Here is a 16,975-nt window from a genome sequence, read left to right on the forward strand (position 1 = left end):
AAACCATTTCAATACACCCTCTTCTGCTCTCCCAACCACACTTTTTATTACCACACATCTCTCTTACCCTTTCATTACTTACTCGATCAAACCACCTCACACCACATACTGTCTTCAAACATCTCATTTCCAACACATCCACCCTCCTCCGCAACCCTATCTATAGCCCATGTCTCGCAACCATATAACATTGTTGGATCCACTATTACTTCAAACATACCCATTTTGCTCTCCGAGATAACGTTCTCACCTTCCACACATTCTTCAACACTCCCAGGACTTTCTCCCCGTCCCCCATCCTGTGACTCACTTCTACTTCCATGGTTCCATCCGCTGCCAAATCCACTCCCAGATATCTAAAACACTTTACTTCCTCCAGTTTTTCTCCATTCACTCTTACCTCCCATTCAACTTGTTCCTCAACCTACCGAACCTAATAACCTCGCTCTTATTCACACTTACTCTCAGCTTTCTTATTTCACACACTTTACCAAACTCAGTCACCAACTTCTGCAGTTTCTCACCCGAATCAGCCACCAGCAATGCATCATCAGCAAATGACAACTGACTCACTTCCCAAGCCCCCTCTCATCCACATACATACTCACCATTTCCTGCATTAGTGAGGTTGAGAGAACAAAGGACTGAGCCTATGAGGAAAAACCCTCACTTGGCCCCCTTCTCTGTTCCTTCTTTTGGAAAAGTAAAAACTAAAGGGAGGATGGCCTTGGTTTGGGCCTCAGCTGCCTGTGCAATCTCAGTTAAAAAAAAAAAAAAAAAAAAATGCAAGTTTTGATATGGCAAGGTTTGTGCTTAACACAAGACTACCCAACAATACATTTCTTATAACTTTGCAGCTGTATCCAACTGAATACAAGTACACAAAAATCAGATTGTAGGCCAAGACCACAATCTTGGGTGGAAAATGAAGGGATGCAAGATGATAAGGCACTGGAAAGCTAAAAAATATATTAAAAAGAATATCGTCAAACTTAGAGAGAGTTTTACGTGGATAACAGCGTGATGTGTACACCTACAGCTCTTTTTTTTTTTTTAATCATCATATATCTCCTTAAAGTTCAACATTTCTTTTTGCTCTATTTCTTGAATGTGTAGCAATAATAGTTTTGGAAGGGAGTAACTAAATAGCCTGGATAGGTTAAGTTTGAGAGCACCTACATAAAGTTGTAAAAACAACAATTTCATAAGCTTATATCATACTAAACTGCTGAAATCAAGACAACTTTCCTCTCAACAAAATAGATGAGCATGACCATGCTGCATCTAAATTGTAACCGATGAAACACACTAAAAGAACTTTCATATCTATTTTGGAGGCTTTGTAATTCCTAACAACTTCTCTCTTTGACAGAAAGGATTTCCAAATAAAGAGTACCTTTTAAATACTTACTATTATCACTAGTAAAATTGTTTCCTAATCATGACCATATAAATTACATGATAAATTTCTTCCTGATAATCATAATAACTCTTAAGTTAAAGCTGTATCATACCAACAAGGCTTAACTTCCATTTTCAATAAAAAGACTAAATGAGGCCACGTTTATGAACCACCATCCATCTAATTCTGCAACACGGAAGTATAACCTTAACAATGGTAATAAACCATCCTAATCATATTCAATTTCTTTTCACTTTATTGAGCAAAACATTTCATCACCAACCTATAATACGAATCAAATGAAGATAGCATTAAAAAAGAATGATTCAACATGCTTCATTCCCCTTTTCACCCACTTTACACTTTCACATGAAAAAAAAAACTCCTTTCAGCCACCACAGATAAAAATGGTCAGTAGGATCTAAGTACACATTCACCCTTCTAACAAGTCTTCCCATGTATTTCTCCCTCTAACTGTACTATACTGAAAATTTTGTTTCCCCAATATGTTTTAACTATATCAAACAGCTCAATATATCACATGCCTACTCTAACATCCCAAAAAACTCCCTTCAGATTCATATGCTATATAAACAGAATCAAATTTATCCATCTACTAAGGATCATCACCAAAGTGGCAAAATAATACGAAACCATTTATTATGGTAAAGAACATTTCTTAATCCTTACACAGCACATCAAATGTGACAAATCAAACTAATTGAAAATACACAAATACTATACAATCAACATTTATAATTTAAGGGATTTCTCGAACAATGTAGGAATCTGAAAAAAAATAGAAAATCAAAAAGTATTTTAGACCCTGAACATCATAAAAATAAAAGACTTCTTAGTTGTTTACCTTAATCTTCAATAAAGAAATGTACTATGGATGAATTTAGATATCTATAATGGCAATATTTGGTTGTTATAACAAGACTATGTATAATGATGAAAAGCTGATTTTGGAATTTTGGATGAAGATACTTCTAAATAACTGCACATGTACATGTCCTATATAACAAAAAAGTACTCATATCATAAGAAATAAAGTAAATAATACACATATGACATTATTCTGAAAAAGCATAAACATGTAATACAGGTACACATGCATTTTAACCCCTTCATAGAGATGAGACTGCACAGTATACAGATATCAAAACTGGGACTATTTCACATAGTCCATATCATCTACCTCTCCAAATTTCAATGCTGGTATTTAGCATTACAATCTATAGAAATGTGCATTTTTCTGTGGACTAGACGCAAAGAAATATTCAAATAAAACTAACTGCTATCTTTGAGGTGCTGAAAGGGGATAATGAAGGATGAGCCATCGTAGTTTTGTTTCAAGTTTTTCCCAACTCAAGTGCTTTCTTATATTTTCTTGGCCCTTGTGATTATTAATCTGAGGAACTATATGTTTTGCAGTGGAGGGTATATATAAACTGTACTATACAGAAATTCTGTAAAGGGGATAGGGGAAAAAGAATACTTTCCACGTATTCCATGCATGTCGTAAAAGGCAATTAAAAGGGGAGGGAGCAGGGGGCTGGAAATTACCCCAAGATTTGACTTTTCCAAAAGAAGGAACAGAGAATGGGGCTAAGTTAGGATTTTCCCTCTTTGGTTCAGTCCTCTCTTCTTAATACTACCTCGCTAATATGGGAAATGGCAAATGTGTATGAAAATATATTTTCATATTCTATATTACATTTATTTATATTTCTTATTAATTTGCTTTGTCGCTGTCTCCCGCGTTAGCGAGGTAGCGCAAGGAAACAGACGAAAGAATGGCCCAACCCACCCAAATACACATGTATATACATACACGTCCACACACGCAAATATACATACCTATAGAACATATACATATATGTACACACACAGACATATACATATATACACATGTACATAATTCATACTGTCTGCCTTTATTCATTCCCATCACCACCTCGCCACACATGAAATAACAACCCCCTCCCCCCTCATGTGTGCGAGGTAGCGCTAGGAAAAGACAACAAAGGCAACTTTCCTTCACACTCAGTCTCTAGCTGTCATGTAATAATGCACCGAAACCAAAGCTTCCTCTCCACATCCAGGCCCCACACAACTTTCCATGGTTTACCCCAGATGCTTCACATGCCCTGGTTCAATCCATTGACAGCATGTCGACCCCGGTACACCACATCGTTCCAATTCACTCTATTCTTTGCACGCCATTCACCCTCCTGCATGTTCAGGCCCCGATCACTCAAAATCTTTTTCACTCCATCTTTCCAACTCCAATTTGGTCTCCCACTTCTCGTTCCCTCCACCTCTGACACATATATCCTCTTGGTCAATCTTTCGTCACTCATTATCTCCATGTGACCAAACCATTTCAAAACACCCTCTTCTGCTCTCTCAACCACACTCTTTTAATTACCACACATCTCTCTTACCCTATTATTACTTACTCGATCAAACCACCTCACACCACATACTGTCCTCAAACATCTCATTTCCAGCACATCCACCCTCCTGCGCACAACTCTATCCATAGCCCACACCTTGCAACCATATAACATTGTTAGGACCACTATTCCTTCAAACATACCCATTTTTGCTTTCCGAGATAATGTTCTCGACTTCCACACATTCTTCAACGCTCCCAGAACTTTCGCCCCCTCCCCCACCCTATGATTCACTTCCACTTCCATGGTTCCATCCACTGCCAAATCCACTCTTAGGTATCTAAAACACTTCACTTCCTCCAGTTTTTCTCCATTCAAACTTACCTCCCAATTGACTTGACCCTCAACCCTACTGTACCTAATAACCTTGCTCTTATTCACATTTACTCTCAGCTTTCTTCTTTCACACACTTTACCAAACTCGGTCAACAGCTTCTGCAGTTTCTCACCCGAATCATCCACCAGCGCTGTATCATCAGCGAACAACAACTGACTCACTTCCCAAGCTCTCTCATCCACAACAAACTGCATACTTGCCCCTCTTTCCAAAATTCTTGCATTCACCTCCCTAACAACCCCATCCATAAACAAATCAAACAACCATGCAGACATCACACACCCCTGCTGCAAACCTACATTCACTGAGAACCAATCACTTTCCTCTCTTCCTACACGTACACATGCCTTACATCCTAAATAAAAACTTTTCACTGCTTCCAACAACTTGCCTCCTACACCATAAATTCTTAATACCTTCCACAGAACATATCTATCAACTCTATCATATGCCTTCTCCAGATCCATAAATGCTACATACAAATCAATTTGCTTTTCTAAGTATTTCTCACATACATTCTTCAAAGCAAACACCTGATCCACGCATCCTCTACCACTTCTGCAACCACACTGCTCTTCCCCGGTCTGATGCTCTATACATGCCTTCACCCTCTCAATCAGTATCCTCCCATATAATTTACCAGGAATACTCAACAAACATATACCTCTGTAATTTGAGCACTCACGTTTATCCCCTTTGCCTTTGTACAATGGCACTATGCAACCATTCCGCCAATCCTCAGGCACCTCACCATGAGTCATACATACATTAAATAACCTTACCAACCAGTCAACAATACAGTCACCCCCTTTTTTAATAAATTCCACTGCAATACCATCCAAACCCATTGCCTTGCTGGCTTTCATCTTCCGCAAAGCTACCTCTTCTCTGTTTACCAAATCATTTTCCCTAACCCTCTCACTTTGCACACCACCTCGACCAAAACGCCCTATATCTGCCACTCTATCATCACACACATTCAACAAACCTTCAAAATACTCACTCCATCTCCTTCTCACATCACCACCACCTGTTATCACCTCCCCATTAGCCTCCTTCACTGAAGTTTCCATTTGTTCCCTCGTCTTATGCTCTTTATTTACCTCCTTCCAGAGCATCTTTTTATTCTCTCTAAAATTTAATGATACTCTCTCATCCCAACTCTCATTTGCCCTCTTTTTCACCTCTTGCACCTTTCTCTTGACCTGCTGCCTCTTTCTTTTATACATCTCCCACTCATTTGCATTATCTCCCTGCGAAAATCGTCCACATGCCTCTCTCTTCTCTTTCACTAATAATCTTACTTCTTCATCCCACCACTCACTACCCTTTCTAATCTGCCCACCTCCCACTCTTCTCATGCCACAAGCATCTTTTGCGCAAGCCATCACTGCTTCCCTAAATACATCCCATTCCTCCCCCACTCCCCTTACCTCCTTTGTTCTCACCTTTTTCCATTCTGTACTCAGTCTCTCCTGGTACTTCCTCACACAAGTCTCCTTCCCAAGCTCACTTACTCATACCACTCTTTTCACCCCAACATTCTTCTTTTCTGAAAACCTCTACAAATCTTCACCTTCGCCTCCACAAGATAATGATCAGACATCCCTCCAGTTGCACCTCTCAGCACATTAACATCCAAAAGTCTCTCTTTCACGCGCCTATCAATTAACACGTAATCCAATAATGCTCTCTGGCCATCTCTCCTACTTACAAATGTATACTTATGTATATCTCTCTTTTTAAACCAGGTATTCCCAATCACCAGTCCTTTTTCAGCACATAAATCTACAAGCTCTTCACCATTTCCATTTACAACACTGAACACCCCATGTATACCAATTATTCCCTCAACTGCCACATTACTCACCTTTGCATTCAAATCACCCATCACTATAACCTGGTTTCATGCATCAAAACTACTAACATACTCACTCAGATGCTCCCAAAACACTTGCCTCTCATGATCTTTCTTCTCATGCCCAGGTGCATATGCACCAATAATCACCCATCTCTCTCCATCCACTTTCAGTTTTACCCATATCAATCTAGAGTTTACTTTCTTACACTCTATCACATACTCCCACAACTCCTGTTTCAGGAGTAGTGCTACTCCTTCCCTTGCTCTTGTCCTCTCACTAACCCCTGACTTTACTCCCAAGACATTCCCAAACCACTCTTCCCCTTTACCCTTGAGCTTCGTTTCACTCACAGCCAAAACATCCAGGTTCCTTTCTTCAAACATACTACCTATCTCCTTTTTTCTCATCTTGGTTACATCCACGCACATTTAGACACCCCAATCTGAGCCTTCGAGGAGGATGAGCACTCCCCACGTGACTCCTTTTCTGTTTCCCCTTTTAGAAAGTTAAAATACAAGGAGGGGAGGGTTTCCAGCTCCCCGCTCCCGTCCCCTTTAGTCGCCTTCTACAACACATGAGGAATGTGTGGGAAGTATTTTCTCCTCTATCCCCAGGGACATATATATTTATATATATATATATATATATATATATATATATATATATATATATATATATATATATATATATATATATATATATATTTTTTTTTTTTTTATACTTTGTCGCTGTCTCCCGCGTTTGCGAGGTAGCACAAGGAAACAGACGAAAGAAATGGCCCACCCCCCCCCCATACACATGTATATACATACGTCCACACACGCAAATATACATACCTACACAGCTTTCCATGGTTTACCCCAGACGCTTCACATGCCCTGCTTCAATCCACTGACAGCACGTCAACCCCGGTATACCACATCGCTCCAATTCACTCTATTCCTTGCCCTCCTTTCACCCTCCTGCATGTTCAGGCCCCGATCACACAAAATCTTTTTCACTCCATCTTTCCACCTCCAATTTGGTCTCCCTCTTCTCCTTGTTCCCTCCACCTCCGACACATATATCCTCTTGGTCAATCTTTCCTCACTCATCCTCTCCATGTGCCCAAACCACTTCAAAACACCCTCTTCTGCTCTCTCAACCACGCTCTTTTTATTTCCACACATCTCTCTTACCCTTACGTTACTCACTCGATCAAACCACCTCACACCACACATTGTCCTCAAACATCTCATTTCCAGCACATCCATCCTCCTGCGCACAACTCTATCCATAGCCCACGCCTCGCAACCATACAACATTGTTGGAACCACTATTCCTTCAAACATACCCATTTTTGCTTTCCGAGATAATGTTCTCGACTTCCACACATTCTTCAAGGCCCCCTGGATTTTCGCCCCCTCCCCCACCCTATGATCCACTTCCGCTTCCATGGTTCCATCCGCTGCCAGATCCACTCCCAGATATCTAGAACACTTTACTTCCTCCAGTTTTTCTCCATTCAAACTCACCTCCCAATTGACTTGACCCTCAACCCTACTGTACCTAATTACCTTGCTCTTATTCACATTTACTCTTAACTTTCTTCTTCCACACACTTTTCCAAACTCAGTCACCAGCTTCTGCAGTTTCTCACATGAATCAGCCACCAGCGCTGTATCATCAGCGAACAACAACTGACTCACTTCCCAAGATCTCTCATCCCCAACAGACTTCATACTTGCCCCTCTTTCCAAAACTCTTGCATTTACCTCCCTAACAACCCCATCCATAAACAAATTAAACAACCATGGAGACATCACACACCCCTGCCGCAAACCTACATTCACTGAGAACCAATCACTTTCCTCTCTTCCTACACGCACACATGCCTTACATCCTCGATAAAAACTTTTCACTGCTTCTAACAACTTTCCTCCCACACCATATATTCTTAATACCTTCCACAGAGCATCTCTATCAACTCTATCATAAGCCTTCTCCGGATCCATAAATGCTACATACAAATCCATTTGCTTTTCTAAGTATTTCTCACATACATTCTTCAAAGCAAACACCTGATCCACACATCCTCTACCACTTCTGAAACCACACTGCTCTTCCCCAATCTGATGCTCTGTACATGCCTTCACCCTCTCAATCAATACCCTCCCATATAATTTACCAGGAATACTCAACAAACTTATACCTCTGTAATTTGAGCACTCACTCTTATCCCCTTTGCCTTTGTACAATGGCACTATGCACGCATTCCGCCAATCCTCAGGCACCTCACCATGAGTCATACATACATTAAATAACCTTACCAACCAGTCAACAATACAGTCACCCCCTTTTTTAATAAATTCCACTGCAATACCATCCAAACCTGCTGCCTTGCCGGCTTTCATCTTCCGCAAAGCTTTCACTACCTCTTCTCTGTTTAACAAATCATTTTCCCTAACCCTCTCACTTTGCACACCACCTCGACCAAAACACCCTATATCTGCCACTCTATCATCAAACACATTCAACAAACCTTCAAAATACTCACTCCATCTCCTTCTCACATCACCACTACTTGTTATCACCTCCCCTGGGGATAGGGAAGAAAGAATACTTTCAACGTTTTCCCTGTGTGTCGTAGAAGGCGACTAAAAGGAAAGGAAGCAGGGGGCTGGAAATACTCCCCTCTCGTTTTTTCTTTTTTCTTTAATTCTCCAAAAGAAGGAACAGAGAAGGGGGCTAGGTGAGGATATTCCCTCAACGGCCCAGTCCTCTGTTCTTAACGCTACCTCGCTAATGCTGGAAATGGCGAATAGTATGAAAGAAAGAAACAGACGAACGAATGGCCCAACCCACCCACATACACATGTATATACACACACGTCCACACACACACAGACATATACATACCTATACAACTCAATGTATACATATATATACACACACAGACATACACATATATACACATGTACATAATTCATACTGTCTGCCTTTATTTATTCCCATCGCCACCTCGCCACATGGAATAACAACCCCTCCCCCCCTCATGTGAGTGAGGTAGCGCTAGGAAAAGAAAACAAAGGCCACATTTGTTCACACTCAGTCTCTAGCTGTCATGTAATAATGCACCGAAACCACAGCTCCCTTTCCACATCCAGGCCCCACACAACTTTCCATGGTTTACCCTACATGCTTCACATGCCCTGGTTCAATCCATTGACAGCACATCGACCCCGGTATACCACATCGTTCCAATTCACTCTATTCCTTGCACGCCTTTCACCCTCCTGCATGTTCAGGCCCCAATCACTCAAAATCTTTTTCACTCCATCTTTCCACCTCCAATTTGGTCTCCCACTTCTCCTCGTTCCCTCCACCTCTGACACATATATCCTCTTGGTCAATCTTTCCTCACTCATTCTCTCCATGTGACCAAACCATTTCAAAACACCCTCTTCTGCCTGCCTTTATTCATTCCCATCGCCACCTCGCCACACATGGAATAACAACCCCCTCCCCCCCTCATGTGAGTGAGGTAGCGCTAGGAAAAGACAACAAAGGCCACTTTTGTTCACACTCAGTCTCTAGCTGTCATGTAATAATGCACCGAACCACAGCTCACTTTCCACATCCAGGCCCCACACAACTTTCCATGGTTTACCCCAGACGCTTCACATGCCCTGGTTCAATCCACCGACAGCACATTGACCCCGGTATACCACATCGTTCCAATTCATTCTATTCCTTGCACGCATCTCACCCTCCTGTATGTTCAGGGCCCCAATCGCTCATAATCTTTTTCACTCCACCCTTCCATCTCCAGTTTGGTCTCTTGTTTCTCCTTGTTCCCTTCACCTCTGACACATATATCCTCTTTGTCAAACTCTGCTCACTCATTCCCTCCAGATGTCCAAGCATTTTCAACCCCCCCCCCCCTCTGCTCTCCCTCAACCACACCCTTTTTATTTCCCCACATCTTTCTTACCCGTTCATACCTTAGTAGATCAAACCACTTAATACCACATATTGTCCTCAAGCATTTGATTTCTAACACATACACCCTTATCCATACAATCTATCTATAGCCCATGTCTCACACCCATATAATATTGTTGGAGCAACTATTCCTTCAAATGTACCCATTTTTGCTCTTCGAGGTAACATTCTCTCCTCCCACAATATCATATGGTTGTGAGGGATGGGCTATAGATAGGGTTGTATGGAGGAGGGTGAATGTGTTGGATATGAAGTGTTTGAGGACAATATGTGGTGTGAGGTGGTTTGATTGAGTAAGTAATAATAGGGTAAGAGAGATGTGTGGTAATAAAAAGAGTGTGGTTGAGAGAGCAGAAGAGGGTGTTTTGAAATGGTTTGGTCACATGGAGATAATGAGTGACGAAAGATTGACCAAGAGGATATATGTGTCAGAGGTGGAGGGAACGAGAAGTGGGAGACCAAATTGGAGTTGGAAAGATGGAGTGAAAAAGATTTTGAGTGATCGGGGCCTGAACATGCAGGAGGGTGAATGGCGTGCAAAGAATAGAGTGAATTGGAACGATGTGGTGTACCGGGGTCGACATGCTGTCAATGGATTGAACCAGGGCATGTGAAGCGTCTGGGGGTAAACCTTGGAAAGTTTTGTGGGGCCTGGATGTGGAGAGGAGCTGTGGTTTCGGTGCATTATTACATGACAGCTAGAGACTGAGTGTGAACGAATGTGGCCTTTGTTGTCTTTTCCTAGCGCTACCTCGCACACATGAGGGGGAAGGGGGTTGTTATTTCATGTGTGGCGAGGTGGCGATGGGAATGAATATAGGCAGACAGTATGAATTATGTACATGTGTATATATGTATATGTCTGTGTGTGTATATATATGTATACGTTGAGACGTACAGGTATGTATATTTGCGTGTGTGGACGTGTATGTATAAACATGTGTATGTGGGGGGTTGGGCCATTCTCTCGTCTGTTTCCTTGTACTACCTCACTAACGCAAGAGACAGTGATTAAGTATAATAAAAATAAAAAATATATACCCATACATAAACACCAGGGGGGATAGTGATGCTGCTTCCTGTGGGGCAGGGTAGCAAAAGGAATGGATGAAAGCAAGCTAGTATGAGTATATATATGTGTACATATGTATATGTATATCAGAAAGGGTAGTGAGTGGTGGGATGAAGAAGTAAGAGTATTAGTGAAAGAGAAGAGAGAGGCATTTGGACGATTTTTGCAGGGAAAAAATGCAATTGAGTGGGAGATGTATAAAAGAAAGAGACAGGAGGTCAAGAGAAAGGTGCAAGAGGTGAAAAAAAGGGCAAATGAGAGTTGGGGTGAGAGAGTATCATTAAATTTTAGGGAGAATAAAAAGATGTTCTGGAAGGAGGTAAATAAAGTGCGTAAGACAAGGGAGCAAATGGGAACTTCAGTGAAGGGCGCAAATGGGGAGGTGATAACAAGTAGTGGTGATGTGAGAAGGAGATGGAGTGAGTATTTTGAAGGTTTGTTGAATGTGTTTGATGATAGAGTGGCAGATATAGGGTGTTTTGGTCGAGGTGGTGTGCAAAGTGAGAGGGTTAGGGAAAATGATTTGTTAAACAGAGAAGAGGTAGTGAAAGCTTTGCGGAAGATGAAAGCCGGCAAGGCAGCAGGTTTGGATGGTAATGCAGTGGAATTTATTAAAAAAGGGGGTGACTGTATTGTTGACTGGTTGGTAAGGTTATTTAATGTATGTATGACTCATGGTGAGGTGCCTGAGGATTGGCGGAATGCATGCATAGTGCTATTGTACAAAGGCAAAGGGGATAAGAGTGAGTGCTCAAATTACAGAGGTATAAGTTTGTTGAGTATTCCTGGTAAATTATATGGGAGGGTATTGATTGAGAGGGTGAAGGCATGTACAGAGCATCAGATTGGGGAAGAGCAGTTTGGTTTCAGAAGTGGTAGAGGATGTGTGGATCAGGTGTTTGCTTTGAAGAATGTATGTGAGAAATACTTAGAAAAGCAAATGGATTTGTATGTAGCATTTATGGATCTGGAGAAGGCATATGATAGAGTTGATAGAGATGCTCTGTGGAAGGTATTAAGAATATATGGTGTGGGAGGAAAGTTGTTAGAAGCAGTGAAAAGTTTTTATCGAGGATGTAAGGCATGTGTGCGTGTAGGAAGAGAGGAAAGTGATTGGTTCTCAGTGAATGTAGGTTTGCGGCAGGGGTGTGTGATGTCTCCATGGTTGTTTAATTTGTTTATGGATGGGGTTGTTAGGGAGGTAAATGCAAGAGTTTTGGAAAGAGGGGCAAGTATGAAGTCTGTTGGGGATGAGAGAGCTTGGGAAGTGAGTCAGTTGTTGTTCGCTGATGATACAGCGCTGGTGGCTGATTCATGTGAGAAACTGCAGAAGCTGGTGACTGAGTTTGGAAAAGTGTGTGGAAGAAGAAAGTTAAGAGTAAATGTGACAGTGGAAGTCGAGAACATTATCTCGGAAAGCAAAAATGGGTATGTTTGAAGGAATAGTGGTTCCAACAATGTTGTATGGTTGCGAGGCGTGGGCTATGGATAGAGTTGTGAGCAGGAGGATGGATGTGCTGGAAATGAGATGTTTGAGGACAATGTGTGGTGTGAGGTGGTTTGATCGAGTGAGTAACGTAAGGGTAAGAGAGATGTGTGGAAATAAAAAGAGCGTGGTTGAGAGAGCAGAAGAGGGTGTTTTGAAGTGGTTTGGGCACATGGAGAGAATGAGTGAGGAAAGATTGACCAAGAGGATATATGTGTCGGAGGTGGAGGGAACGAGGAGAAGAGGGAGACCAAATTGGAGGTGGAAAGATGGAGTGAAAAAGATTTTGTGTGATCGGGGCCTGAACATGCAGGAGGGTGAAAGGAGGGCAAGGAATAGAGTGAATTGGAGCGATGTGGTAAACCGGGGTTGACGTGCTGTCAGTGGATTGAATCAAGGCATGTGAAGCGTCTGGGGTAAACCATGGAAAGCTGTGTAGGTATGTATATTTGCGTGTGTGGACGTATGTATATACATGTGTATGGGGGGGGGGTTGGGCCATTTCTTTCGTCTGTTTCCTTGCGCTACCTCGCAAACACGGGAGACAGCGACAAAGTATAATAAAAAAAAAAAAAAAATAATGTATATGCATGTATATGTTAATATGTATAAGTGTGTATATGTGCATGTATGGGTGTAAGTATAAAAAAAAATATACATTATTCTCTTTTAATACATATTTGCCATTTCCTGCATTTGCAAGGTAGCTTGAAGAACAGATGGCTGATCCTCATTTGGAAAAATCATACATATCTATATATATCACACATAGTTATTTTGCATAATCAGTAGCAGATCTTTAGTTTTAATTATTAATTATTAACGATGTCTATATACTGATCATATTTTCATTAGTTTCTCTATCACTTCACCCTGTCAATAAGAAAAAGAACAATTCCCATCTCAAAAGCAACTCGGGCACATTTACCCTTCAAACATCATGCACTAAGTGGCTCCTCTACTTAAGTATTTACATTTTAAAATCAAGATGCTTGTTGGTGCTACTTCTGTGAAAACTGAATTTTTTGCACAAGCTGCGCTCAAACATGAAATACTAATGAATAAAAATACAAATCAAACCAAAGTAATTATGGCCCAGAGTGGGCTAGGGAGATTCAGTGTAAAATCATGGAACGATATCTTTATCTGACCAAATACATATCACTGAATGAGAATATAATGGTCTCAGAACAAAGATGTGATCTAATCAAAGATTGTATACTGTATACAAAGGGCTTATTTTGGGAGTAGCCTCACAGGTGATAATATACACAAGACTTGTCCCAGGAAGAGCATCTCATGCTTCATTCAGCCACAAATTAAATTTGCAAAATCATGGTATAAAAAAATTTGTTCTCAAAGCTCACCTTGTGCAAATACTTATGAAAGTATTTACAAAAAGTTAATAGGCAAGTCTTTCACTCATGTGATCTACTGCATCCTCAGTTATATCTTCCAAAAGAATATCCTCTATACAATGATAAACATCACATGATAATGATTTTTCTTCACTTTTTTTCTGCAATGAATTACCCAACATGAAACTCCCATATCTGTTCTCATCATGAAAACCAGTTCCAAAGGTTGATTTGGTGCAAAAACTTCCATTTTTAATCACATGAGAAGCTAAATCTGAATATCTAAATTCTTTACATTTCCCAGTTATGACATCCTCCATCACATCTTCAACCAGAATATCCTCAATACAATCATTTTCAGTATCTGGTATGAAAAGTATTTCATGGTCATTTGTAGGTTTCATTTCATCTGAAGCAAAACATTCAAAGTCATTGAACAGGGAAGTTTCTTCCACATCTGTTCTTGAGCATTCACGACTATTTGCATTTTCATCATACCCTAAAGGAAAATAGGTGGCCCTTTCATGTTGATCTGTAATCATTTCCTCAATAATATCTTCAACAAGAACTTCCTTAGAACATTTATCTTCTGCATGCAATACGATTTTATTCTTTTTTATGTCCTCTGCCAGACTGTCTTCAATCACATCATCTTCACAAATCCTAAACTTAAAAATTTTCAGTATATTTGGATCCAACTCAACATTACGATCAACATCTGATAAAACTGGATTTTCTCCATCATTTTCCATGTTTGCTATGTCCCCTTCCTCTTCTATTTCCTCTTCCAAAATATCTTCCTCCACAAAATTCTCAGGAATCCTACATATTTTAAATCTTCTAATATCACTAAGTGATTCATCACCGTGATTACCATCCACAAAATAATCTTGTTCATCCAATTCATAAGGAGGATCAGTTAATTTTGTAAGGTCACTAGTTACAGCCCCTTTGTAATTGGAAGCAAGCAAAGTTACATTCAAGTTTGTGACTCCAAAGCGATTGCTAAAGCAGGATACCTCCCTAATTAAAAGCCCATTAGCATCATGCAAATTATGCAAAGCAGCTGTTACAGCGTCAATTACCTCATCGTCGTCATCAGCTAACACATTGACTTGTGGCTGCTCCACAGGTTGGTCCTTTAGACGTTGTGTCATCTTGTATGCTGCTTGTCGCTTAGCAAGCTTCTTGCTTTTACCAGTACCTATTGAAAGAAAATTTCAATGATCAAATAATTCTATGCATAAAACCTTAACATTTCTTGACAAGATACTGTCAAGAACTGATGAACAATAGCCCCATTATCACATTCACTCTTAGGCTGTCACATACTCTGAACTGTAAGCAAAGCTATCAACAGCCAAGCCCCAGAGACTGTTCTCTGATTTACCTTGACCACTTCATAAATCATGGTGCAGCCCACTGACAGCACGTTTTCCCCTAAATACTAACTTAGTCCTATCAATTCCATCCCATCACTGTTGCCCCACAGCCTCTTTTCTCAATCCATCCATCTCTTCCTTAGTCCCCTCTTAATCCTTTCTCCCTCTACTTCAAATATGTAGATCCTCTTAATCTGTCAGTCTTAGCTCATCCTCTCCCTATGTTCAAAGCATATCAGCAACCACTGGTCTGTTCTCAATTAGGCTGCACTGTTACTATTACATCTCTCTCTTACCTTGTCATTCCTAAAACAATCAAACCACCACACACTAAAATATTGTTCTCAGGAATTTCATTTCTAGCATGTCCACCTTTGTCTGTTCTTTTTAATTGTTCTTTTTAATTCAGAATCCAAGACTTGCATCCACTCAACACTACTGGATCTAATATACACCTGATCCCCACTTACTGTTGGGAGGTGTTTCTAGAAAACCTAACATAGTGAAATCACCTGGGAGTAAATAACATTTTACCAACAGATTCAATGGAAGGATGAGAGGGGGTTAAATTCCAAAGGGATATTTCTTAACCTAAATCCTATAAAAAGGGGTGAATAAAATGTCATCAATCAATCAGGACAATACAGAAACATAATCTATCTATATCTCTGGTGCCTGTTTCCTCCAAGAACTTACTCAAAGTCTCCAAAACAGGTGAACTCCAGTGCCACTTCCTGAATGTCTAACCTTAAGAGGCCACTGGCATAGGGCAACTCCTGAGCAGTGTTTCTAGAGAATCCTACCTATTATTCCTTCCAATTACTTCTACCTCATGTTCCAACCTACTACTTTAACAAATGTTTCTATCTAATACTCCTGTCTAATACTCCTAACTACTACTTTTATCTAATGCTCTTACCATTTTGCCAAGTCTAGGGCAAGTGCATAGTGCTCATCATAGGAAAATCGTGAGTTACAAAGAATGAGCTCTGTAAGTTTTGTTAGGTGTTATGTGTGGCATGAGGCTGCATGTTTGTGGACAAAATGCCATAAGTCATGTGTGGGTAGACAGAAAGAGAAGACAGCTGCATGGGTCAAAGGAGTGCAACTAGTTAAACACTGGAGTCATGGCTCACTACATAGCAATCAGTAACTCTCCTGATATCCAAGTGATTTGTAAGAGTAATTTACCTAACTAGTCGGTGGTTGCCAACAAATACATTAACCTCAAAATATATTTTTTCTTAAGTACAATATATAATTCATAAAGCACTATAACATGTAAGAGATGGGATGCCTGGTGAATTACCTGGATACATTCCATAAGCATAAACCACCTGCCCATAGGCCCATTTTCATCAGTTCAAAACATTTACAAGAGGCAATTTCTTAACACAATGCACCTTATTACACATATGGTAATGTAATATAATACTGTACATAAGTGTTCTGAACATAAATTTTATCTTTAGCCCCTACTTCCTCATGGCCCACTATCTGTTTTCCTATTCAAATGGTTCTCAAGAAATAATGATACAAGAGAAATTGATTTTACCATAAAATTCTTTACAATATTTGCTCCATCAACACACTGAATTAATAATAATTACACAGTCTTTAACAATTTAGG

General features: G+C 40.3%; 1 protein-coding gene across 14 annotated transcripts in view; it reads right to left on the reverse strand.

The window, feature by feature from the left end:
• The window catches only part of loqs (double-stranded RNA-binding domain-containing protein loquacious), a 78,032-nt gene that overhangs the window by 22,616 nt on the left and 38,441 nt on the right, over positions 1–16,975 (reverse strand). For all 14 annotated transcript variants that reach the window (XM_071667984.1, XM_071667982.1, XM_071667977.1 and 11 more), the window contains exon 7: positions 15,049–15,167. In XM_071667984.1, coding sequence (XP_071524085.1) covers positions 15,049–15,167 — 119 coding nt within the window. The remainder of the gene's footprint in view (positions 1–15,048; positions 15,168–16,975) is intronic.

This window comes from Panulirus ornatus, chromosome 12 (genome assembly GCF_036320965.1).
Source record: "Panulirus ornatus isolate Po-2019 chromosome 12, ASM3632096v1, whole genome shotgun sequence".
Classification (NCBI taxonomy): domain Eukaryota; kingdom Metazoa; phylum Arthropoda; class Malacostraca; order Decapoda; family Palinuridae; genus Panulirus; species Panulirus ornatus.